The sequence below is a fragment of the Cyanidioschyzon merolae genome, chromosome 7 (assembly GCF_000091205.1).
Source record: "Cyanidioschyzon merolae strain 10D DNA, chromosome 7, complete genome".
In the NCBI taxonomy this organism is placed as follows: Eukaryota; Rhodophyta; class Bangiophyceae; order Cyanidiales; family Cyanidiaceae; genus Cyanidioschyzon; species Cyanidioschyzon merolae.
The window spans coordinates 410,321-434,515 of NC_010133.1; the positions used below are offsets into that span (position 1 = coordinate 410,321).

The 24,195-nt window shown below is 56.2% G+C and overlaps 7 protein-coding genes across 7 annotated transcripts; 4 read left to right on the forward strand and 3 right to left on the reverse strand.

Moving 5' to 3' along the window:
* Positions 1-5,717: 5,717 nt before the first annotated feature.
* On the forward strand, positions 5,718-8,939 carry CYME_CMG165C (probable tRNA (cytosine(34)-C(5))-methyltransferase; the record flags this gene model as incomplete). The annotated part of the gene is made up of 1 exon (XM_005535895.1): positions 5,718-8,939. One exon carries the CDS (start codon positions 5,718-5,720, stop codon positions 8,937-8,939), a length of 3,222 nt encoding a protein of 1,073 aa, XP_005535952.1.
* A 1,167-nt stretch (positions 8,940-10,106) lies between these two features.
* On the reverse strand, positions 10,107-11,264 carry CYME_CMG166C (fructokinase; the record flags this gene model as incomplete). Its single annotated transcript, XM_005535896.1, has 1 exon — positions 10,107-11,264. The coding sequence occupies one exon, from the start codon at positions 11,262-11,264 to the stop codon at positions 10,107-10,109; it is 1,158 nt and encodes a 385-aa protein (XP_005535953.1).
* Positions 11,265-11,752: 488 nt separating this feature from the next.
* Positions 11,753-13,702, forward strand: CYME_CMG167C (cell cycle controlling protein kinase RIO; the record flags this gene model as incomplete). The annotated part of the gene is made up of 1 exon (XM_005535897.1): positions 11,753-13,702. One exon carries the CDS (start codon positions 11,753-11,755, stop codon positions 13,700-13,702), a length of 1,950 nt encoding a protein of 649 aa, XP_005535954.1.
* A 2,633-nt stretch (positions 13,703-16,335) lies between these two features.
* On the reverse strand, positions 16,336-18,069 carry CYME_CMG168C (probable purple acid phosphatase protein; the record flags this gene model as incomplete). Its single annotated transcript, XM_005535898.1, has 1 exon — positions 16,336-18,069. One exon carries the CDS (start codon positions 18,067-18,069, stop codon positions 16,336-16,338), a length of 1,734 nt encoding a protein of 577 aa, XP_005535955.1.
* Positions 18,070-18,468: 399 nt separating this feature from the next.
* On the forward strand, positions 18,469-18,843 carry CYME_CMG169C (probable RNA polymerase II subunit I; the record flags this gene model as incomplete). The annotated part of the gene is made up of 1 exon (XM_005535899.1): positions 18,469-18,843. The coding sequence occupies one exon, from the start codon at positions 18,469-18,471 to the stop codon at positions 18,841-18,843; it is 375 nt and encodes a 124-aa protein (XP_005535956.1).
* Positions 18,844-19,806: 963 nt separating this feature from the next.
* On the reverse strand, positions 19,807-21,486 carry CYME_CMG170C (26S proteasome regulatory subunit RPN7; the record flags this gene model as incomplete). The annotated part of the gene is made up of 1 exon (XM_005535900.1): positions 19,807-21,486. The coding sequence occupies one exon, from the start codon at positions 21,484-21,486 to the stop codon at positions 19,807-19,809; it is 1,680 nt and encodes a 559-aa protein (XP_005535957.1).
* Positions 21,487-21,731: 245 nt separating this feature from the next.
* CYME_CMG171C (thiamin biosynthesis protein) lies at positions 21,732-23,753 on the forward strand (the record flags this gene model as incomplete). The annotated part of the gene is made up of 1 exon (XM_005535901.1): positions 21,732-23,753. One exon carries the CDS (start codon positions 21,732-21,734, stop codon positions 23,751-23,753), a length of 2,022 nt encoding a protein of 673 aa, XP_005535958.1.
* Positions 23,754-24,195: the final 442 nt, after the last annotated feature.

Below are 24,195 nucleotides of genomic sequence, written 5' to 3' on the forward strand. Positions count from 1 at the left end.
TTGTACGGTCTGCGGGTGCATGAACTATCCTTCTCATGTCGTCCACATGCTGCACGTTGTGCACTCGAGGCGGAGCTTATCAAACTCTATCTAGATGATTGTGCACATGTCCGTGCATTCGACTTCATACGTTGTCTACGAAATATTACGAATGAAGCTAAAGGGTGAGAAGTTTCGATTCCATTGATCCGGATATGGATGAAGCGACACGAATAGACAACATGAAGAGCACGTCGCAATGCGAAACCACCACGTGTTTATCAGAGATACGACTGATTTCGTATGGAAGCGCTGAGTCGCATTCCAGGAGAGACGGGTTCGCGTCGCACTCGATGAGACTCCATTCGAGGAACATGGAAAACCTGTATATGGGTACGCAAATAGGGGTCAACAGCTGTTCGTAAAGAAGGGACAGGTAACCTTGAAGACAACTTCAGGTCTAATGGCTAATCAGGTGTATGGTCGCCCGCAAATCGCCAAACTGGCGGGATCGTTCGACGTCTTGGTGCTTCATCGAACCAGGCCTCGTGGCCTCTCCTTCCCACTTGTTTTGTGTCCTGCTCGTAGACAGCGTCACTGTGCATGAATCAAAGGCAGTCGAGTCGTCCGCAACAGAGATTATCGTTGAGCTGCTCTTCATGCCTGCCGGTTCTGCCTGGTTCAACGCAGTCGAGGATATCTGGTGTAGTGTCGAACACCAATTTTACGCGTCCGGATCAATAGCCGAGTCGTTCGCATCCGCACCACTGTCCTTTGATGAATTTTGGTCCACATGCGCGAGCTTTGATATGCTCTATTCTTGTTTACTCGTGTGCGGAAGTTAGCGGGGGGCTGTCTCAGTCCATGATCGCGTCGCTCCGGAGCAGGCGATCAAGAAAACTTTCTTGAGGATTCGCAGGTTCAGCATCGAAAGGTCGAGCTTCACAACGTATGTCCGTCTGGTGCATGTGAATTCCGAGTAAAAACCGGGTACAGAGAATGCCGACTGTACTCACGCCACAAGACGAGGAAACCACCAGACAAGGAAATGAAAGATCCGTTGGAACAAAAGGACGAGGAAGGACGCGAAATAGAAACTTGCTGATCGGAAACATCAGGCTGAAATCGTTGCCAAGATCTCTCCAAAGAATCACGTCAATGTTGAGCACCTCCCGAAAAATGAGATGCAGGACGTAACGACGGTTTGCCTGGTTTCCCTCGCCTTGAAGCACCTACTGAAGCGGTTTCTCGGGGGGCTCCGGACGCTATGCTGCCAGTCATCCACATTCTTCCAGCATTTTTCGATCCAATCTTCATGCAGCAATACAGCTGACACTATGGACCGCAGATGCAACACGGTCTGATTGCAGGATCTGAGCATCGGACACACGCTACCTAGAATGGCTTGACGTGGTGCGATGCCACATCGGTGAATGGAACGCCCACAGCGCACGAGCCAAACAGTGTGAAACCCATCTCGAAGTCTATATACTGGTCAGTATCGCGCGCTTGTTGAAGTGCATGCCGTCAGCATTCCACCTTCATGTTAGACGACCACAAAATTAGAGTCTTATGAAAGGGATCCTTGGGGTGTCGACAGAGGCAACTGATGAGCCGCTGGTGCCTGGTTCGGAACTAATGTCGCAACGAAAGCGCACGTCGCAGCAGCTCATCCAAACGCATTGTATTGCTCGCGGCCTCATTCCGATGGACATCGTATCCAATGGATGGTTGAAGCGCGATGCCTGCAATCCTCGCATCCCACTCGACAACCATTTCCTGAGCAGAGCCTTCCGAGGTAAAACGACACGCTGCAGATCCGCACGTCGTCGCTTCATCGAGCTTCGATTCGATATGGTCCAGAAATCCGCGATCGAGACGCATCATATCATAGTAGAATTTCTCAGTCGTGAAACATCTCGTCAATGAGCTAGGGCTCGTCTCTGCGGGCAAGTATACAGCATTCGAAAAATTCCTCGAAGAGCATGGACAACGTTCATTCGGGGTTTCTCGTTTCCACGGAGCAAATGTAGAGCAGCGTACAGGCATGACCGAAAGCGGCGGTATATCCATCTGCATGTACTTGGTAAAACTCGGAGAATCGTGGTCTAAATCGAGCGCCGATACTCACCTGCAACCGTTTAGTGTAGACGACGAGAAACTCTCCAAAGTGAGTTTTGATCCACGGTTTGAAGAACGTCATGGCCGCCGCCATGCCCCTCAATCAAGAGTACGGACCCCAAGACCTGAATGACAGACAGGTGATGCTGGTCAATGGTTGCAGGGCTGGGCATCACCGCGAGTCGGGCGTGATGCATTCCAGACGGCATCGCAGGACATCGAATGACGGCCTTGGGAAGCATTTCGAAGCGCCAGGCACCGTATCGAGCAGCTAAGGATGCTTTGTACGCTTCATCTATGGATTACGTCAGCGTCCACGCAGCGCTTGAGGGCGATTTTCGGCAGCAGTGCACGAGATCGAGCCATTGCGATGGCCAACGGTGTTTGATCCTGCGGAGCCAAGAGGCATGCATTTGCCAACTTCTTTAACTCGTTGGAATGGGGATTGCATTGCGTGTCACGTCGTTTGGTGGTAGCGTATGACACCGAACGTGCAGCAGCGTGGAAGCACTGCGCTCGTGCTCGGTCCCTGCGAGCGTCCACCGAGTCCAGGAATCGACTCATTACGACGGACATCGATGCGTGCATCACGAGCACGAGTGCACCCTGAAGCGGATAGAGAAGAAGCGCACGTCATAGAGCCGGATGCATGAGATAACGTACGATACGCTGACGGGACATCAGTTTGCAAATGAGTCAAAAGTGAGAGCCTTGCTCGGGTCGAATGCCACGCGCAGGTGCTCGCTGTACCAGGACTCGGGCGCATCGGCCTATATCCGTAATGATGTCTCATGCGATCGGAGCGACCATTGGGTTTGTGTCGGGCGCACTTTCGAAGCAATGGTTTCGTATTCGGTGTGGGTATCATGCTGAAACGCTGAAGACTCTCAATGAAAGAAATCAGGTACCAGGAGAGATGACCTTGGATTCCCGATCGGAACAAGGCGCTCGTCTTGTACAGTAACCAATCCAGCGGAACTAGCGCTACGTATCCATATTCACCGAAAAAAGCTTTCCAGGTCAATCGTTCAACGATACTTGTGCTTCATGCCTCGATATCGCTGAGTATCTCAGCTGGCTGCTGGGCGCAGGTTGCATCGCGGACGCATCAGCAATGCCGCTTGGCTGGGTCCAGGAACGCAACCCGCCGTGCCGGATTGGCATGGCATCATGAAGTGCTCGCTCTGTTCCCGCCTTGGATGTCTCCGAATCATTCTTTAGATGTGCAACCATGCCATTCGACGTGATGCAACAAGGGCTTGCGGAATCAAGCCTCGTATGAGGATTCTCGGTTGCCGTTTCGAAGTGGCGCATCCGATGCATTGTCGCTGAAATTCGTTGCGTTCTCTGTATCAAGAGCGTTCGCGAGGCCCTCAATCAGGGATTCGGAACGAATGGGTATCACCGTGGAATTCCCGCGTACATGCCATCACCCTTCACCTGTCCACGCGTGTGTGGCAGGGACGAATCACGCATGCTTCAAGAGTTTGGCACTTGCATTTCATGCCAACACGTTTGTGCGGCATCTCCCCGCCGCTCGATTGGCGAAGAAGAGCATTCGACTTTATTTTTCTTGACGACTTTTGCACAAGCCCATGCCAAGAGTTCAATGCTCTTTATCAAGTAATCGATTCCGTTCGGAGAGACAACGTCTCGTCTATTTGTGGCCATCGAAGAAACCGTATTCGACAGCAGCATTTTACGGCTTGCGCGATGTGCGCTCTGGGGCTCGCGTCTCGTCGACTTCCACCGGAAAGCGTCTTGGGCTGGGCTTTGATTTGTGGGAACGATCGCTGGCGGCGGCAAGTGCATCATCGCTTTGCACAATGCAACCCAAGATGGATAGAAAAATTTCCTCGACTTTTTCGTGAGCCTGGCGTCCACTTTCAATACTGTGTTCATCATCGAAGACACCACGTTTTGCACATCCCCAATCGAATGGAAAGCCCTGCGTCTGTCTGTACGGCAGACAACAACGTCCTTTTCAACAGGGTCATACAGACGAAAAGCCGTTGATCATCGGGTACAGCACCGGGCGCGTATACCTAGGCAGGTACCGAGCAGAGGCATCGGTACCCGTCAGGCGCATGTTCCGAACGATGAAGCAAGCCTGTAGGCGCCGCAGGATAGCATCCGGAGAGGGCGATATTGTGGCCATATAGGAACATCTGACCATGATCGAGTATCAGTGCTGCGATAAGCGCACCTCCGCTCCATACAAACACGACGAAAATCGCAGTCGAAGCATAGATCGCGTTTACCGTATGCGCACGGAACCCATCAACAACCGTCGGAAGCAGTCAAATCGGGACTTGTGCGCTTCCATCAGCATCCTTCGGTTGCGGATGGCGGAGCTGGAGCGAAAGAAGAGACAGGCTGATCTAGGGCCGGAGAAACGGGAGCTCCAGGAGGAGGCATCCTCCGAAAAAACCAACCACATTCTCTTGTTCAGCATAGTTGGCTGCATCCGAAGCTTTAGTGTGTGTACGGCCGTCGCAGACAGCCTGTCCCATTGCATGCTGTCATGATGGTAAAAAAAGCTGCTATGATGCAGCGCTTGAAGCACCGCGGCGGACGTCGCATGCAGCCAGCACGCCCCTGTGGAGCCGTCAGGGACGTCGCCACGAGGCACGGCAAGTCTACCGTCAGACAGGCATCGTCCGGTGAAGGTGCGCTATTCTGTGCCATAGGGCTGGTGAAGGCGCCGAGAGACCCACAACGAGCCTCGCCTTGGAGGTCGGGGGGTGTCTTTTCCAGCGTTTTCCCGGGAGGCGTCTGTCACGACGGTGCTCGCACGACCAGCACCGAAGCGCCGTCTAGGTACCGAATGTTTGCCGATGCACACGAGGTCATCTCGAATACCTCTGATGCCGCACGTTGCTTCTCCGGATGGAGCTACGCGAGGCAGCGTTCACGCCGAGCGAGGTGCGCGCCCAGATTACGACGCGATCGAGCCGGGACTGGAGGATACTCGCGCGGCTCCGTCAGGTTGACGCTTGGGCTGGAAAGGGGGTTTTCGAGTCTCAAAAACATCATTGAAAGTAAAGCGTATTATGATTGGCCCGCCTAACCGCAAACTACTGGAATCCACTGGCAGCAACTCGTGACTGACTACTCAGCCACAGCGTAAGCTTTTCCGCCTAGCTCAGTTTCGGTAGGCCGCAATGTCTCCCGCGCGACACCAACGGGTAGTCTGTCAAGAGTCTACAGCAGTCGTGCCCAGTACAGCGTGCACCAGTGTTGTCTATTCGCCTGGGGCTAAACGAACTCTTTGTTCTGCTGTTGAAAGCAGCCGCCTACTGACGTGCGTGCGCGCTTTGCACCCCTTGTCTGAGACATTTCAGTGAATTCGCTGCTCGAAATGCACACTTCGGGATATACCTCCTCTGAGTCCTCTTTTAAGACGTTTCAGAAGCATCGCTGCTTCAGGTGAAAACCTAGGAGCGTGTCCAGCTGAGCTCCAGTCCAAACAGGCTTCGTGCAAGCTGAGCCTCCAGCGCATCCAAGTGTGGCGCTGTCCGCAGGCGACGGTGCGACACGACCCTGCATTGGCAGCGACACAGCCGACGTATCTCCTGCCGCCCCAGACACATACCTAGACACCTCTGGGCCTGTTGATGGCACTCGGTTTCGTCAATAGCCCTTCTCTGATGCAGTCAACAGTCCGTCTTCACCGAAGGGCCAGGAGACGAGTGGGTTCCTTTGCCAATCGACAGAACGTGGCTGCAGCGACGTCGCCCTCTGGTAACGGTGACGCGATGCAGCCTCAGACCGCGTCGGCGCCAAGCGAACAGCCGTCTCGAGACAGACACCCGCAGCGACGACCTACCGCTGGGAAAGCTGATCTCCGTGGCCAGCCGCTCACGTCACCGGCGATGCTATCGTTCTACGGTCGCCAGGAGAGCCTCTTTCGAGACGATAGCGATCGCGAGGCGCTCTTTCAGTGTCTCACGCAACCTCTGCCAACCTGTTTTCGTATTGTGGCGGGGAATCCGTTTAGCAAACTCATCCAACAGCGGCTTGACCAAAAACTATCGCTGATAACGAGCGATGCTGGTCTGGCTGCTGCTCGAGAACCTGGACTGGTTCCTGGTTCCACCGAGTCGACGAGTACGATGACGACGACCACCGAGCGGACGCGCTGCGAAGCACCGTTTCCTTTGCCCTGGTATCCGGATCGCTTGGCTTGGCAAGTGAATCTGCCGCGAGCGTTGCTTCGACGGGATCCAGCACTTCAGTGGCTGCATGAATTTCTTGTAAAAGAGCACGAATTCGGCAGTATTCATCGTCAAGAAGCCGTCAGCATGATACCACCTCTCGTGCTCGGCATCGAGCCGGGGCAGCGTATCCTGGACCTTTGCGCTGCTCCGGGCAGCAAGACAGCTCAGATTCTGGATATGTTGGCGAGCGAACGTTCAGTTCCATTCGAAGTAGCAAACAACACTCTACTCGTGGCGAATGATGTCGACCGAAAGCGATGCTGGATGCTGGTGCATCAACTACAGCGATATGCGCTCGCGGGAGTCATCGTCACCAACTTTGATGCGTCCTCGTATCCGACCAGAGGCCTGCCGTTCCGGTTTGATCGGGTGCTCTGCGATGTCCCCTGCACTGGAGATGGTACGTTACGCAAGGCCCCGGATCTGTGGCTGCGCTGGAATCCCCACCAGGCTCGCTCCCTGCACCGCTTACAGACGCGAATTGCCATTCGTGGTATCGAGGCCCTGGTGACCGATGGTCGGGGTCGCATGGTCTACTCCACGTGCTCGTTGAATCCGATCGAAAATGAGGCAGTGGTTGCGGCGGTGTTGCGTCATTTTGGATCAGATCACGTGGAGTTACTCGACGCTGCCGGAATGATACCCGCTATCTATAGGAGACCGGGTTTATCGTCATGGGATCCTGGATTCGATGTCGTCGATGAGACGTCGTCCAGCGCAGCGTTTTCACCGCCATCAGCAGCGGAGCGGAGCTGGATGCATTTGTCGCGCTGCATTCGAATCATGCCTCATGATCAGAATACCGGAGGGTTCTTTGTGGCTGTTTTCCATCGCAAAAAGCTGCCCGAGCAGCATCTTAATGAGCAGACGCAAGCGCACGCTGCAGCAGAGGGAAGCGCGCTCCATACGCTCGACAGCAAGGCAGGATCGGCAGGCGAGGGCTCACCTCAGCCGCAGAGTGCTTCGCGACTCGAGACCTCGGCAGGCTATGGGGGCGCTTTGCGGCAGCCCTGCCGTCCGGCAGCTTCCCAGGGTGTCTTGGCCAGGGCGAGACCGCCAGCGGAGGCACAGGGTTGCCCTTTTCTAACGGACGGCAGCAGGGATGCTCACGACGAGGATCACTTGGGAGCGAAAGCGCGCAAATCTCCGCATCCCAGGTCGCGTTCCGGAGCAGCCGAGCCACAGTCTCCTGGCACCGGGGATGCACTCGTATCAGCGCTTTGCCCGGGACGCTGTCCTGAGGCGTCAGCACCAGTGCCGGGAGCTGGTCAGCAATGCGGGAACGAGTCGTTCTTGAATAGCAGCTGGAGGTCGACGCAGCACGCCGGGGAACCTGAGCCAGTCCACACATCGAATGCGTCTCCTGCGCATGTGCCTCTGCCGATGCTCGACAGAGACAGAATGCCGAGCACGGCGATATCAGCCGCCGCAGGAGTCGTCCAAGCGGATTTGATGGGATTTTCGAATGCAGCTGGTTTCAATGAGGTTGGTGCTGAACAGCAACGTAAGCAGGAACGGTGTTCGCCAGAAAAGAATCGCAGCGACGACAACTCCAACAAGTGCACCACAACAGGATTTGCGGACCTTTGGAGCGTTTCCGAAACCAGTGCCCCGATCAAGAGAGGCGGTCGCCGGGTGGCGCACTCGGAACCCTCGAATGTGCCTGGATCAGCGAAGGTTCATGCTGCTGACGATGCTGCCGCGGTTACCTTCGAGATGCCGACGGCTGAAAAGCGAGCCGCTGATGATGGCACGCAATCTGGATCCGACGAGGATCATGCTACTGCTGTTGTTACCGCTTCACCTGCAGCAAGCTCGGAAACGACGCCCGTTGGCACGCCTTCGGAGAGCTCGCTCTGCTCGCACCCAGGGCCGTACGCCCACCGCATGCGAGGCCCTCGGGACCCGCCTTTGATACCGGTACGACACGTTCCCTTTGGTGCCATTGTCGTTCAACGCATTGCATCAAGCTACGGAATCCCGGTGGAGATCCTGGAAGCACACCTCTACTGCCGTGTCTACCTTGACCAGTGCAGTGCTTCGCCTTCTAAGCGCCTTCGAGTATACTGGCTTCCGGAAGCGGTGCGCTCTGTACTTGCATCTCACGAGCATCGACCGGAACGGATCCTTTTCGCTGGCATCCGAGCCTTTGAAGCCATGGAACTTCGCCAAGCACCACAAGGCGCCGCTGACGGAAACGCTGACCTGTGGTTTCGAATCGCCCACGAAGCGATCCCGACCCTGCTCCCGTACCTTCCCGAGGCCAAAGTTGCAACGCTTACACAAAGCGACTTGAGGAACATGATCAAAGAGATCCTTCAGGGTCGACTCGGCTTGCGCATAGCGATGCTGGCGGAGTCACCAACACGACGCACGCTGGAGGAGTACCCTCTGGGACCCATGATCCTGCGCGGGGCACTCGTTGCTGCTGTCACTGGCAGCTCCCCGGTGGACATTCCGCTGCTATTATCGTCGTGGAAGACAAGCCCCCAGTTTATCAGCCTCTTCTTGTCCCGTGAAGAGCTCGAAGCGATTCGGCGGGCGATGCCTTTTCTCGTGGAAGACGGTACGACGGATTCATCCGCGAAGGATCCTGCCCAGGCGCTGGCCTGCGAGTAGAACCGGTGCTATTCCTTCGAATGCACCAGGTACGGATGCAGAGTCGGAGAAACGCGGGTATATTTACTGGAGCTTTTGCCCATGGGTACGGATCAATGAGAGGTGCGTTCGGATCGTTGCGCATTCGGAAGAGGCATCGCCGGGATTCGAGCACCGGATGCCGTCTCATAGAGCGGAGCGCCTGGAAGCACCACAGCTGTGGCGATCCATGAATGCGTCGACGGTGCAGGCAATGAACCATTCGCGTGATTGCTCTGAACACGATCGGAGCAAGATCGAGCAGGCATGAGCAGTCGGTTACGGAACGCTTTCCGTGCTAGGCTACGCTGCATTGCTCGACGCTGCTCCACGAGGTTGCACGCGGGTTGCTGCATGTTGCGCAACTGCGACCCGTCCTTGATGCTGGTTCATTTCGGACTTTCGTCAGATCCATGCATGGGACCGGGCATAACGCGTGAGAGAGGTCGCTCCTCCAGAGAATCCGTTGTCGGTACTTGCAGCCCGTGTTGACTCAAGACGCTTTTAGGAGTCTTGTCGGATCAATGAAAAGCACCAAGCATACAGATCGCTGGCTTGGTCAGAGGCGATAAGCGGTCTCGTGCAGCTGTCACAAGGCGTGCATATCTAGCAGCAGAACAGCAGACCAGCACGCGTTGTGCCCGTTGATCCTCTGCATTCGCGTCACACGTTTCATTCAACATAAAAGCTGGAACAGGTACGCATTCTCGCGCTCTCGGATGTCGCTGCTCAATTCGCTGTTGAACGCTGGCGTCTTCCACGCAACGTTCACAGGTGACTCGGGATTCCGATGACAATCCTCTGTGGCGGACACAGTCCGTGCACCCATATCCATGACGACGTCGTTCCTATTCGATCAGGTAACATCTAGATATGCTGCGGGCTGCCTGTGTCGGCGCCAAGTGACAGCGCGCAACATCTTCGGCGTCTTGTTCGTGCGACATATCCGGTGCTATCGATTCTACTGCCGCGAAGCGCACTACAGGGCGCTCTTCGACCGACACGAAAGCATTTGATCCACAGATTCCAACGTTTGCACGCTGTACCAAACAGAGGAATGGCCGCCACGGGGACTCCACACACACACACACACACACACACGATCAGGTTACCGCTATTTGGTGACATTGTGGCATCCGGCACCTCCTCTTATCGCATTTGCCATGCTCGTTCAGCAAGCGTGCAGGCACCGACAAGTCCTGCATGCGGCCCGTAGGCGCTCGAAACGATGTACTTCTCAACAGGCGTTTCTATCCCGAGGTAGTCGCGATCGAGCTCCACGAACTTGGACTGGATCTTCTTCAGCAGACTCTTGCGCTGCATGACCCCGCCGCCTAGCACGATCCAGTGCGGAGCCAGCACACAGGAGAGGTTCCAGCATAGCTGTGCAAGGTAATGCGCAGCCAGCTTCCAAACCGGATGATCGTCTGCGAGATCCGCAAGCTGCGAGGCGTCAACCTTCGCTCGTTCTGCGAGCGCCCCAGCGCAGCAGAGACCCTCCAGGCAGTCCTGATGCCAAATGCATGAACCAGAGTACGAATCCGCGGGATATCGGACAACGCGGATGTGGCCTGCCTCTGGGTGAAGGCGTCCATGCAGGGGCTCATCCTGAATCGCGACACCCACACCTACTCCGGTGCCAACAGTGACGTAGGCGAGCACGAGCGGACCTCCCGGGTCGGTCGGAGATCGCCTAGCAGCCAGTTCGGCTAGAGCGGGAGCATTCACATCTGTATCCACCAGGACTGGAATTCTGGTACCAATAGCCTTCGCCAGCTCTTGACTTGCAGGACGCTGCTCATCGCGTTCCCATAACTGTTGCAGCTCCTCTAGCAGCGCTAGCCCTTGCCATGCTTTCTTCGGTGTCTTTCCGAAGCGAACCTGGTGTGACGCGGCGCTCGACGCGACAGACGGGAGCAGGATCGGACCAAAAGTAGCCACACCTAGTGCTGTAATCGGGTGCGTTTCGTGTCGCTCTGCCAGCCAAGCGGTCAGAAGCGTCAGCGTCTCACGAGGTGTACTCGTAGGAACCTGGAATCGTTCAATGAACTGATCGGGACGACCTACTGCGATTGCCGCTCGTGCACTCGTGCCCCCTAACTCGATAGCGGCAAACACAAGGTGCTGGTTACGTAAAGATTGTACCGCGGGAACTGTGGTGCTGCGCTCGTCCTCTTCGCCAAGGCTCAGCGCTCGTCGTTGCCGCCATCGAGCCAGACCCCAACCGAGTGCAGTCACCGTGCTGAAGAGTGCCGGAGCAGCTGCCCACACCAGCCAAGTCGGTGTCGTTGTCTGCCTGCTCGTCATAGGTTCCTACTTTTCTGCCACAAGAACGAAAGTCACAGGTTTCCCAGCAGGCACCGTTCCCGGGTGGTTATCGCAGCCGCAACACGCGGAGATGCCCGAATGACGCTGTCCAATGGGATGCCAGTTTCGCTACCTGTGGTCAGGTGGGTGCTGCCCTAGACACCAAGCAGCACCAGTGCTGGATACAGCGTCCGCTATTGGAGCACAGATCAACGGGCGTAGCGACAGGCTTCACGTAACGGATTACAACTAAGGAGCTTTTCGAGTCCGTGAGAGCCGCTTTGGCTTTGGAACGGAGCAGGAGCGCTGCAGCACCGCAAGGAACCGGTCTGCAGGTGCCGGAGCGCGCCCGGGTCGCTCTTGTTTGCGCTTCGGGTCTCAACGCGCCTGCCTTGCAGAGTCCTGAAGCATAAACAGTGAGTTTTTCTTTCCTAGAGGAGCGCTGCGGAGTCGTGCCGCCTCTAGACGCTGCAAGCTGGTTGCGTGTCATGAGTGCAAGCGACACGGTTGCGCAGCGGCTCGACGCTATGTCGGAGCAGATTGACGCGGAGACGTCCCGAAAACTGGAGCTCCAGCGTCGAACCAAGGATCGGCAAGAGCGTGCAACTGTGGAGCAGGTGCTCGATAGACGCACAAGGGCGTACCTGGCGAAGCTCTTTCGCCAGGGCGCTCTGCTTGCAGTGCACGGCTGCATCGCCACAGGTAAGGAAGCGAACGTCTACTTTGGTCGATCGCATCCACCGAATGAACCTGAATCTGTCGTCGTCAGCGCAGCAATCAAGGTATATAAGACCTCAATTTTAATCTTTCGGGATCGAGAAAAGTACATCGCGGGAGAGCGCCGCTTTCGTTACGGCTATGGGAAGCCAAGAAACCCCAGGAAAATGGTCAAACTGTGGGCGGAGAAGGAGTTTCGAAACCTATCACGTCTTTGCCGTGCAAACATTCCATGTCCATCACCGTTCTATATTCGTGGCCATGTGCTTGTGATGCAGTTCATCGGCGATGAAGAGGGAACACCCGCTCCGCGTCTCCAAGAGGTGCGAGCTCGGCGGCGAGCACCGAGTTTATCGGCAGAGGGTGCATCCCGGGGCGAGGAAGGCGTCAGCTCGGCCCCGGAGACGATGACGGAAGCTGCCACAACGCCGGCCGAGTCACTTTATGAACAAACCGTGATCAATATGCGCCGTATGTACCAAAAAGCACGTCTCGTGCATGGTGACCTCAGTAGTTTTAATATTCTACTTTGGCAAGGTCGAATCTATTTCGTGGATGTCTCGCAGAGCATGGAGCAAGATCATCCGTTGGCCCTCGATTTCCTTCGTCGAGACTGCCAGAATATCACAGCCTTTTTCCAGGCCGAGATGGGCAACGCAGAAGCGAACGAGGGCATGATACTATTGAGCGTTCGCAACCTCTTTGAGTACATCGTGGATGTCTGGGATGACGTGGATGATATTGCACTTTTGCAGAAATATCAGACGAGGCAAGAGGAACAGAGGAGGCGACGCGTCAGCCGCAGTGCGCAGCATGCGGACGACGAGCTCCTCTCAGATGACTCCACGGACGCCCTGGTATTCCAGTCCGTTCGAATTCCTCGTCGACTCGATGAAGTCGATGAAGAGCAACTGGACAGGATCTACTACGATCGGCTGTTGCGACTGGCGTCTTCTTCATCATCGAGTAGCTACTCGAGTTCGGCGAGCGACAGCTACACAGGTGCCTCATCGGCTTTGAGTGCAGAGGTCGCTCGTTCGGATGACAAGTCCGACCATGAGGTATCGTCGACAGCCTCCTTGCGCCACGCAATAACAGTCCTTGATGGAGACGGTGATGTCTCCACGAATGACGGGTCGATCGAGGGAGATGCTGCGCCTGCCGTTTTCGACAGACAGTGCCGGCGTTCTACCTCTCGACAGAGCGGGAATTCGAGTGCTTCCACGGAAGCCGCCTCGATCAGACAAGTTTCAGCGCAAGCCATGGCATCAGACACAAGGTCTCCGCTGCGTTATCCGGAGCACCTCGATGCGGTGTCGAGCGCCCGGTCCGCTTCTGGGCATGAGCCTGGGACGCCTTCGACGCCACAACACCCCTGCAAAGTTCCATACAGTGCTGCGCCTGCAGGCAGCGAGCAGCGCGTGGTACCCGTCGCCGCGCCGCACAACCACAGTGCCACGGAGGATAGCGATACCATCGTGCGGTCGACGAGCAAGTCCGCGGAAACTCCAGAGGCAGCGTCGGTCGAACGTGTGCATCTGCGCTGTGCTCGAAAAGCTTGGAAGAAACAAGTGAAAGAGCAGAATCGCATTCGGCGACAGAACAAGATACCGAAACACGTGAAACGTCAAGCGGTACACCGGCCTGGACGTTTACGGCGGTATCTGGCGGCACGAGAGACCGCTGCTCGAACTCAGCAAGCGTCGTCTGGAGAGTGCTAGTGGGTACACGCCTCCAGAATCGACGCCTTCGACACGCGCACATCACACCCGTTGCTTTGGGAATCTGTCGCTAGGAGGCTTTGCAACTGAGGCTGGCATACATCGTGACGCAAGCAGCGTTCCGACCTGCGGGACCGTACGCTCGATCACGATGAACGCTGCCGAAGGGTTACTGCATCACCTTCACCCTATGCCGGAGAGGGACGCACTGCCCCATTCCGATTCGCTTCGTCCTCAGCTTGATTGTCGTTAGGCATTCACTGCGATGTGGTAGGGCGAGCGTCCAGGGAGCTCGCCTCGTTCCATGACCAGCGTCGGCATCGGTTGCTGGTCTGGCTTTTGATTTCCGTTCGGTTTCTTTTGCGGAGCTTGTCAGCTCGCGCAGCGTCGATCCGTAAACGTCATAGCATGTTCTTTTTCTGGTTGTATTCGTTCGTTGCCGCCAGGCACATGCAAAAAAGTCAGCATCGAAGCGAATTGTACGAGCGGATACGTATAGGCAAGCGCTTACGAGCAAGATGGTCTCCATTCGCGTCAAACCGTACATGGAACACTGAACCGTTTGCGCTGTACCTGACTTTCCGTGCTTTACCAGCTTGCTGGTAGATGTACAGCCTCTGCATTCGAGATGCAGCAAGAAGGGCGTACGAATTCGTGCGTGAAATCAGGATTCTCGGTCGTCTTTGATTTCAGTGGCTCCTTCAGCGCTTTCCCGCTGGGAATCGTTATCGCACCGGCATGACGGGGACTCACGACGCCCTCGAAAACGGGTACGTAAAACAACCGAAACGATGATTTCAATACATATGCACAAGCTCTAGTCTTCTCCTTTGTTTTCGTGGAACGTGTTCAAATCACGGATTTGTTGTGTCGTAGATCTCTCTGTTCCATGGCAACGGACGAGCGCAGCTACCCGCACCGCTTGATGGATTGCAAATGAAACTCTCGACTTCGTCCATGGACAGCTTCTTCAAAAGCTCATGCCGCAGCTTCACCGAACCTGTTACGTCAAAGAATCCAAGCCGCTCGAAGGACGACCCATCATGTCTTTGTGGCCATCGACGAAACGACATTCGACACCAGCACCATGATACCTCGCATGATATATGCTTCGAGAGGTTCCCCTCTCTTTCGTTTGCGTGGGATCGGGTGTCGAACTCGGACTTGAGTCATCGCAGCGATCGTTTCCAGTGGGGAACGCATTACCACTTTGCACGACAGGCGCGTAGACGGATCGACACTTCTCGATTTGTTTTCAAGGTGCTCTTTCATCATGGGAGACATTGCGTTCCACAAAACCTCTATTACATAAGAGGGTTCGCGCGTACACGCTCAGCAGACAGAGGACTTGCCTGCGGAGATCGCCTCCAAGTCGCCCGAGATCATAGGATACGGAACCGAGCACGGAAACGGAGCAAAGCATCGAGGTGAATCCTCTGTACCAGACCTGCGCATCGACAGAGCGATGAAGCAAGCCTTCATGCGTCGTGCGGCCATGCCCCGAGGCCGGCATATGGTGGACTCAGGGTACCGCCTGACCCCGGTTAGCTGTCACCGCTGCGAGGCGTGCACCGATGCAGTATGCAAAGAAGGGGAAAATTGCGATCGAGGCATCCATCGCAACTGCCGCCTGTTCATGAAATGCGTTGACAACTGCCAGACACGGTGAAATCGGGATTGAAACAGTTCCGTCGAATCCCTTCAACAGCCGACAATAGAGTTGGAAAGAAAGGAGGGACCGGCGAACTTGAAACCTGGGATAAAAGAGAGAAAATGAAGCTATCACAAAATTCGTCCGCTCAAAGCTGGTCTAAATGACAACGGGAGCATACGCAGGCTTTAGCGTGTACCTCGGAATCAGAAGACGCATTCTGTTTTGTACTGGGATCGATGTAGCGTCTGTGACGATTCACATATCTCTGTGCGCACCGCAGTAGCTCCAAGTGGCAACGGTACGCACGTCAGCATGGAAACTCCCGGACATACGCATTCGGAAGCGGGACCAGGAACGTGCGGCTCAGGTCATGCGGGTGGTATCCGCTGCCAGCGCGGGTATCCCCGGCAGGTACACCCTGTGGGGCATCAGAAATGAGAAATAGGCGCTGATGCACATGCGCGAGAACGCGCCTTCGGTGTCCATGTCGTGCCCTTTTACAGCTTTCGCTTACCTCGGACTTTCCCTGGACGAGCGCTACACTGCTTGTCTTGCTTTCAAAACGCCGTCCCAGCCTGCTTTGCGTTTCCAAGGGTCTCGGGTTCGTCACCAAAATCGTCCAGTGCATGCGAGGCCTGCTTTCCGCGATGGAGCGCATCTTCGAGCGCGATCGAGGGCCAAGCTCTGGCTTCCTGAAATACTATACATCTCGAGTGAACGGTTGCACGCTCGCATAAGGCTGGAGCGCAGCACGCGAGCAACAACGACGCCTGACTCGTGAGTCGCTGCAAACGCTTGCGTCCACGCTCGCTGACCGCCTCCCCGACAGTGAACCGTGCGCTTGATCCGCCAGAGATGCCCCCCGAGAAATCCGCTTGTGTAGAGGAAGGCACCGAACCCTCGAGAACAGCAGCGATTCCGGTGCTGCCGCAGCTCCCCATGCTGCTGACCACAACCCCGTTGTGCGGGGAATCAGCGTCTACAGACGCTCTGTTGGCATGAGACGGTTCGGGCACTGCGTCGTATTCCGAACGAGCCAGGTGCTGTCGGAAGCGATATGCGACTGAGCGGAGTTATCGCCGGGCGTTGCACAGGTGCTCGAGTTCGAGTACTCGCACGCGACGCGGTTCCATTCGAAGTACGCATGGGTATGGTTGTAGACAACCAGTTTTCCGACACCGAATGAGCCCTCGCGGAAGGCCGACCAAGATGGTTGCGGGTCGATGAACGGCAGCGATGGACCTTCGCGGTTGCCGGCATCACCGAGTACCAGCTGCACTGCGCCGCACGGGTTGGTCTGATTGTTGTACACCGGATAGGTGCGCTCGTAGACGTGGACGTGCCCCACAAGTATCAAATCCACACCATACTTATAGATGAGGTCCTCCATGGCCTCACGCATCAGCAGGCGCGAACCAGTCCCGAGTACGGAGCAGTACCAGGGTACGTGGAACTGCACCACCAGCCAAGGCGTGCGTGTTCGGTTGACACGCTCGAGCGCACGCATTAGCCAACGGTACTGAACGCTCTGCTTATCGAAACGAGCAAAGGAGGCCAGCGTGATCACATGCACCAAACCAGCCTCAAAGGCGTGGTATTCGAAGGTCGGGGACTCGGACTCTTCGAAGGGCGTCGCGAAACGGAACATGTACGCGACATTGTTCTCGTTGCCGGAGTTGAATTCATGGTTCCCATTGCACCACAGGTGCATCTTCGTAGAGAACAGCGGCTCCATGAGCCGCTGCCAGGTATCCCACAGTGGCCAGTATGCGTCTGCATACGAGAGATCGCCGTGCAGCATCACGAAATCGGGGTTCACCTTGTTCAACATGTACTCCATGTTCATGACGCTGATGTTGGTCTGCCCGACATCGGCCCAGAGTCCAATGGTCATAGGACGGTCCTGGATACCCGGCTCCGGCAAGGTTGTAAAGTTACCCGAGAATTCGCCATCGATGTCGTAGTAGTACGTCGTTTGCGGGAGGAGATTATCGAGCTTCGCTTGGAAAACCAGCGGCGACTGATAGAGTGCTGTCGGGTTGTTGTAGACCGCGAAGACGGAGCGGTTCTCCGGAATGTCTGCCACAGTGGTGTTTCGGTAGACGTACCACCAAGGTTCTGCCCAGGAGGCGGTATTCATGAATGCCGCTACCTCGGAACGGTTCAACGCGGGCGCGCCCATCGGCGGATTCCACAAGTAGCTGTTGTACTCTTGCATGCCGGAATAGACCCTGGCGTTCAGAACCATTTCGTGATCAAGATGCGATGCATTGGTACCGTAGCGAAGCGTGGCCTGCATCGGTAACTCGGTATTCGGTAAATCGTTAATATCGCGAAGAAAACCGATGACCACGCGATCGTAGCGCAGGACGCTGAGGTGGACCTGTTCGACTTTACCGTGCCGCGACTGCACCCGAATATCATGGAACGGGAGCGCCTCGCTCGAAAACTTGGGCCGAATATAGGCGCTGGTGCGAGATAACGTCTGCAGTTTTACGGGCATCGAGAGCGCACCACTGCAAAGCAGCACGAGCGTGCTCACGAGAACACATACTGCGATGATGTGGCGCATCAGCATGGCGTCGTTTACGTGGCTTTTGTTTCGCTGTGCACTGCCTTGGTCGTGCTGCACTTCGATAAACCCCAATGTATACCGAAGAAAAAGTGCAGGCAGAATTCGCAGCAGATGCCCACTGCCATGGATGTGCTGCATCCCGAGCGCTCCCGTTTGTGCATCAACCGTATCCCCCAGTGCACGCGATACGCATCTGGCGGACGGGATGCGTCGATGGACGCCCGCCGCAGCAGCGCGCTGGGCACGTATGGCGACACGTGTCGTGTGCTGCGATGCAACGCCAACCCTGGATATTTTGGGATGGATATGTACTCATTGGCATACGAACTGATAACGGTTCGCGGGCGGGATTGCATCGTGCAGCATGCCACAGGACATCGATGCATATTTATGAATATAAATGTATAAAATGGACATATGCAGGCCTGTCGTCTCTGGCGCACACAGGCCATCTACCTGCGTACGCGCTCCAAGCAGCAGCAGCGCCAGACTGGCGTACGCTCGTCTCGGCACAAGCCGGGCAGGAGACCAGCGCCGATGCCCGCTCGTTTCTGCAGGAACTGCAGTAATCTTCTCTATCCTCAGGAGGACAAAGAGTACTTTCTCCGGGAACGACGTCGCCGTCTGCTGTACGTGTGTCGAACGTGTGCGTACCGAGAGGTGGTTCAGAACCTCGCGGAACCCGTGCATCGTCACGTTGTGCACCACTCGGCTAGCGAAAAGACTACCGTGCGTTTGGATGCACCATTAGATCCGACGCTGCCGCGGACACATCACGTGACTTGCGCCAAGTGCGGCCACCACGAAGCGGTTTACTTTCAGTCTCCGGTGGGGCGCAACGACGAAGCACTCGTACTGGTGTTCATCTGCGTGCACTGCAAGAATACGTGGCTGTCTTCGGACGAGCAGTAGAGATGGTATCGGGACACGAAGTACCCAGTGGGGACGCATGAGGCACAGCTTCATCACGCTTTTGTGTTCGTCGACAGCGCTGCTTGGGCGACGAAGCACCACGGTGCTCAGCGCGCGTGCTGAGGACGTTCTGGAGTCGATGACGAAAATCTCTCGCATACAACGGAGCTGGCGTTATCAGGCGCCATGCTAGGGCCAGCCCAGCTGCTGATACCTGTCTTGCTCTACGGCAGTGGACACAGCAGGAAATGCGGCGAAAGTGGCAACGCCGGCTCTGGCCAGGTCCCAGAGACGAGTGCGCCCTGGAGCCACCGAATGAAAAGTGACTAAAAAAGCATAGCGTTACGTTTCAGTACGGTGCCTGCAGTGACGAACGTCGACTCGTAACCGCGACATCGAGCGTACGATACTCGTGGACAACGATGCATGCGCCCAGGCTAGGGACGCGTGCCATGGTGACGCCTCCGCTGGCCTGCAGCGACGTAACCACAAGACCGCATCTTACGCCGTACATCTCCCGAGATGCTTGCACAGCATGACGCCACAGCGGGAGTGTGCTCTAGTCAAACGAAGTAGATGCCAGAGACCGGCACATCCGCTGGAAGGCGCGGGGAGACCTCCACCGCCACAATTACATTCCAGATCCGTCTCTTCTCCGTAGCAACAGCAACATCTAGTGAAACGTTTGCGCTGCGTATTCAACGCGGTGAGGAGCTCTCGTCGTGGGTCCATTCCGAATCGGTGCTGACTCTGCTGCAACATCTGCAGCACCTGCAACAGGTAAACGGGTTGTGCTGTGTATGGTACTCGCATGCTCTACGCCTCTGTTCCAAGTCAAGGACGGAGCGGAGTTCTACGCGGGCAAGCTGCTATCGCTGCACGAGCGACAGAAACGCCTCCCGCAAGCTGGACGCCGCCCTCACTGGAAGCGCATGTATGACGAGACTGTAGTAGGTCCGGTGTTTACACGTCAATAATTCGGGATAGCTTTTGAAGTCGATTCAGCAAGGCGTCGCCGTGCTTGAGAACCTCTTGATATAGCCCACTACGAGAATCCGGACGACTCGCTACGATGATGCCGGTAATTCGGTCGATTTTCACGCTCAGCCGATCTGCATTGATGAAACGTGCAAGCTCCGCATCCAGGAATGCTTCTCGCACCCCGAAAGCGGCAGCCATATTGGTGAGCGAAACGCTTTTGTATGCTCGCAAGTACTGGGCGTACGCGGCCAGCCGGATCTCGCGTCCAAGGAACGCCTCATAGCGATGAAGCAATCGCTCCTTTCGAACCTGCTCCAGAATGGATGGTAATGTCTGCATGATTCGCAGATAGTCACATGAAACAAAGGCATTCAAACAGTCGCGTACAGCGGGATAATTGTCGATAACCTGCAAAACTTCCGGAGACGACGCGACGCGTTCTTGTAGAACGGGACGCTCCCTTGTTGCCAGACAACAGACTACAGCGTAGAAGACGAACTGAGGAAAACTGAGCAGTTCTGTTGCCGTGAAAGTAGCGAGTCCGTCGAGAAATGCCTCGGATGCCTCCAGCCACTCACCTTCGCAGTACATGCGGTGTAGCGCATCGTACACGCGCAAACGGTTCCGGCGCTCCCAGTCGCTGCCCTTGGCCAGCAGGTCCCGTGCTCGAGCTAGCTCGCGACGCATGAGTCTCCGATCTTCCATAGCTAAACCCAGGCGAAACAGGGCGAAGCAGATGTCGAGTTTCGGCCCAACTGCCACCGTCTCTTGAAACGCCGCTTCATAAGAGCGGGTCGCGTTTTCTATGTCGCCGATGCGAGCCCAGAACGCGGAGCGCGCTTCCAGCGCCTCGCGAACCTCGGTTTCACCTTCATGCTCGCGCGCGTCTTGGACGCGCACCTGCAGTTGCTTGATCGTCGACGCTATGCGCTCCCGCAGTGCGTCTTCGGAGACACGTGCACTTGGAAGCAGCGGCCGTACCCGCTTCTCGTAAAACGGTAGCGCCAGCTGCGTGTCAATCGCTTGCTCGAGTTCCGAAACGTGCTTCCATCCATTGATGACCGCGAATGCGAGATCGGCGAGATCCAGAATAGGGTCGCGTTGTGTCTCTCCTTCGGTTACCATAAGTGCAGCCCACACAGTGCGTGTGTGTGTGTGTGCGAGTGTCTGGAGCAAGAGGTTCAGCCGGAGCCGCACGCCTAGCTCCACACCTGAGAATCCGCTGCGCGTCGACGCGTGCCTGCGCGTTGGGCGGCGATCAGCGCGCGAAGCGCCTACGACTCGACGATACGGCGCTATGACAGGGCGTGATGCCCCAGAGGAGCGTCTCTTACGCCACGCTCCCACAGTTTCGTGTACAGCACGATTGCACACGACCCTGATGCACCCCAATGACCAGAATGAAGGCAAGTGCGCACTGCAATGCTCTCTCAGAGCCGCTGATGCAGCTCGTGCGCCGAGGCATGCGCTACGCCCGAGGCTGACGTGTCCATCTGCACGGAGGTGTTTCGGGCACAGGATCCCTGAATCGAGCGAAGCGTCATCCCCGATGATGCAATGGCCATCAGCATCCGGGGTAGCGTCTATCACTTCGCACCAGAGCTGCAGGTTCGACCACTGGCCACCGTCGATGCCTGCTTTCTGGGATCGTTGTTCATTCATGTGATCCTAGGAGTACCGAGCCAGGCGTGAGCGCGCGCTCCGCAGCACGTGGAGCGACGGTATGACTGGCGGTGCGCCCCGGGGAGGCGGATCGACGCTGCGCTGGTGATGCGGGCGGCGGCGGCGGCGACGGCGGCACGATCGATCCAAATCAGATGGAGGTCCTTCTAAGACTGATCTTATTGGTATATACATGGTGAAATCTGTCGCTCACTCCATCGCGCTACGCCTGCCGTTGCTGCGCAATGCGTGCAACCCTGGCGCCAAGCCTCGCTTCTGCGCTTCAGATAGGATTCTGTGCGGGGGTCTCAGCAACCCGAGACGTTCGGGAGTACCACACGACTATGTTTTCAGCAACAGCATTTCTTTCAGCATCTGTTCATACTCGGGGATCCTGGCTTGGGAGCGAGAAAAAATCCACTGTTTGGTGGAAAAGGGCCAACAGTGTAGCGGAGAGACGGCGTCGCTGCAGCGCGCTGCGTCTGATCATTTCGCCGGACCAGCGCACTGCGGATCGCTCGGACCAACCCTCCTCAGACGGCAGCAGGGGTGTTACAGGCTCACCAACTGTGCGACGTCGGCGTACAAAGGACCCATTTAATCCGGATTTCAAGGCGGCACCGCGCTTCCAAGAAATCTACCCGTCCTCCGAGAAGGTGTACCGCGAGGTCGTCCACGAGCCCACGGGTGAACGCCTGCGTGTTCCGTTTCGGCGTATATACCTTACCAACGGAGAGCATTTGGACGTCTATGACACATCGGGACCACAGGGGTACGACCCGCACGACGGTCTGCCGAAACTGCGTCAGAGGTGGATAGAGCGGCGAGAGAAGCGCGGGGATCCGTGCTTTACGCAACTATACTACGCGCGCAAGGGCATCATCACCGAAGAGATGCTCTTTGCTGCCGTACGCGAGAACGTTGATCCAGAGTTTGTACGTCAAGAGGTTGCAGCTGGTCGGGCGATCATCCCGAGCAACAAAAAAGCGCTCGAACTGGAACCGATGGTGGTTGGACCCAACTTCAGCGTCAAAGTGAATGCGAATTTCGGTAATAGCGCCGTCGCATCCAACATCGAAGATGAAGTCGAGAAACTCCAATGGTCGGTGCTCTGGGGCGCCGACACGGTCATGGACCTCAGCACCGGCGAGCACATACCCCTGGTGCGCAACTGGATCCTGCGCAACTCGCCCGTCCCGGTGGGCACTGTACCTATCTACGAGGCACTGGATAAGGTTGGCGGAGTCGTCGAGGATCTCAACTGGGAGGTATTCCGCGACACAGTCATCGAGCAGGCCGAAGCCGGAGTGAGTTACTTCACGATTCACGCCGGTGTTCGCCTGGCTTACATTCCGCTCACAGCGCGTCGCTTGACAGGCATTGTTTCGCGCGGCGGGTCCATTCACGCCAAGTGGTGTATCGCACATCGCAAAGAGAACTTTGCCTATGAGCACTGGGATGAGCTCTGTGAAATCATGCGTCAATACGACGTTGCGTTCTCCATTGGTGACGGCCTACGTCCGGGATGTATCCACGATGCCAACGACGAGGCCCAGTTCGCTGAGCTTAAAACACAAGGCGAGCTGACTCGTCGCGCTTGGGCGTTCGATGTGCAAGTAATGAACGAAGGACCAGGCCATGTTCCGTTGCATAAAATCCCGGAGAACATGGAAAAGCAGAAAAAGTGGTGCTCAAGCGAAGATGGTTCCATGGGACCGGCGCCCTTCTATACGCTCGGCCCACTGGTCATTGACCATGCTGCTGGGCGTGATCACATCTCAAGCTGCATCGGTGCAGCCAACATCGCCATGCATGGAACTGCGTTGCTGTGCTATGTGACTCCGAAGGAACACCTTGGCCTGCCCAACGCTGACGACGTGAAAGAGGGCTTGCTGGCCTATCGAATCGCTGCACATGCAGCAAACCTGGCCAAGGGGTTACCAGGTGCCCAGGCTCGTGACGATGCCATCAGCAAGGCTCGATTTGAATTTCGCTGGAGCGATCAGTTCAACCTTTCTCTGGCACCGCTTGATGCGAAGCGCCATCACGATGAGGCGCTGCCGGCGGAGGCCGCCAAGTCTGCTCCTTTTTGCTCTATGTGCTCGTATGATTTTTGTTCGATGCGCATCACGCAGGATATTCGCAAGTTTGCGGCTGAAAACGGTTATGGAACGGGCATCACGACTGGAATGGATGCGTTACCCATCCACCCGCATGAATGTGAATCTTTCGTGCAGGCGGAGAATGAGCATACCAAATCACTCTAGACAAGCTTGAAACGGATGCGCTCCCATTTATCGAGAGCGCACGAGACTGGACGGATGTGTGGTACGCCCGCCTGCCTGCGATTGCGGGTATGAAAAGAGAGATGCCTTTCGGGCAAACCATTGGACTGGCCTCGGATCAGCATCAGCGTCGAGACGGTACTGACTTGTGAGTTTGAAAGAAGGGCTGACGCTGCAGGAACGCGAAGGTAAAGCTGAATCTGCGAGGTTGCAGCGGGTTCATGCATGTTCATCTACACCAGTGACAGATTCAAATGGGACGCTAAACGGCTCACTCTGTTCCTGTCTGTCGATTTCTTCGGAATTCATTCCTGATTCGTACAGCAGTCTCGACGTGAGAAGCGCGACAATAACGGCTGGCGGATTCATGCCGAATCCAGGAATGCTCCATCGACTTGTCAAGCTGGCGCGGTGGGTGCTCTCT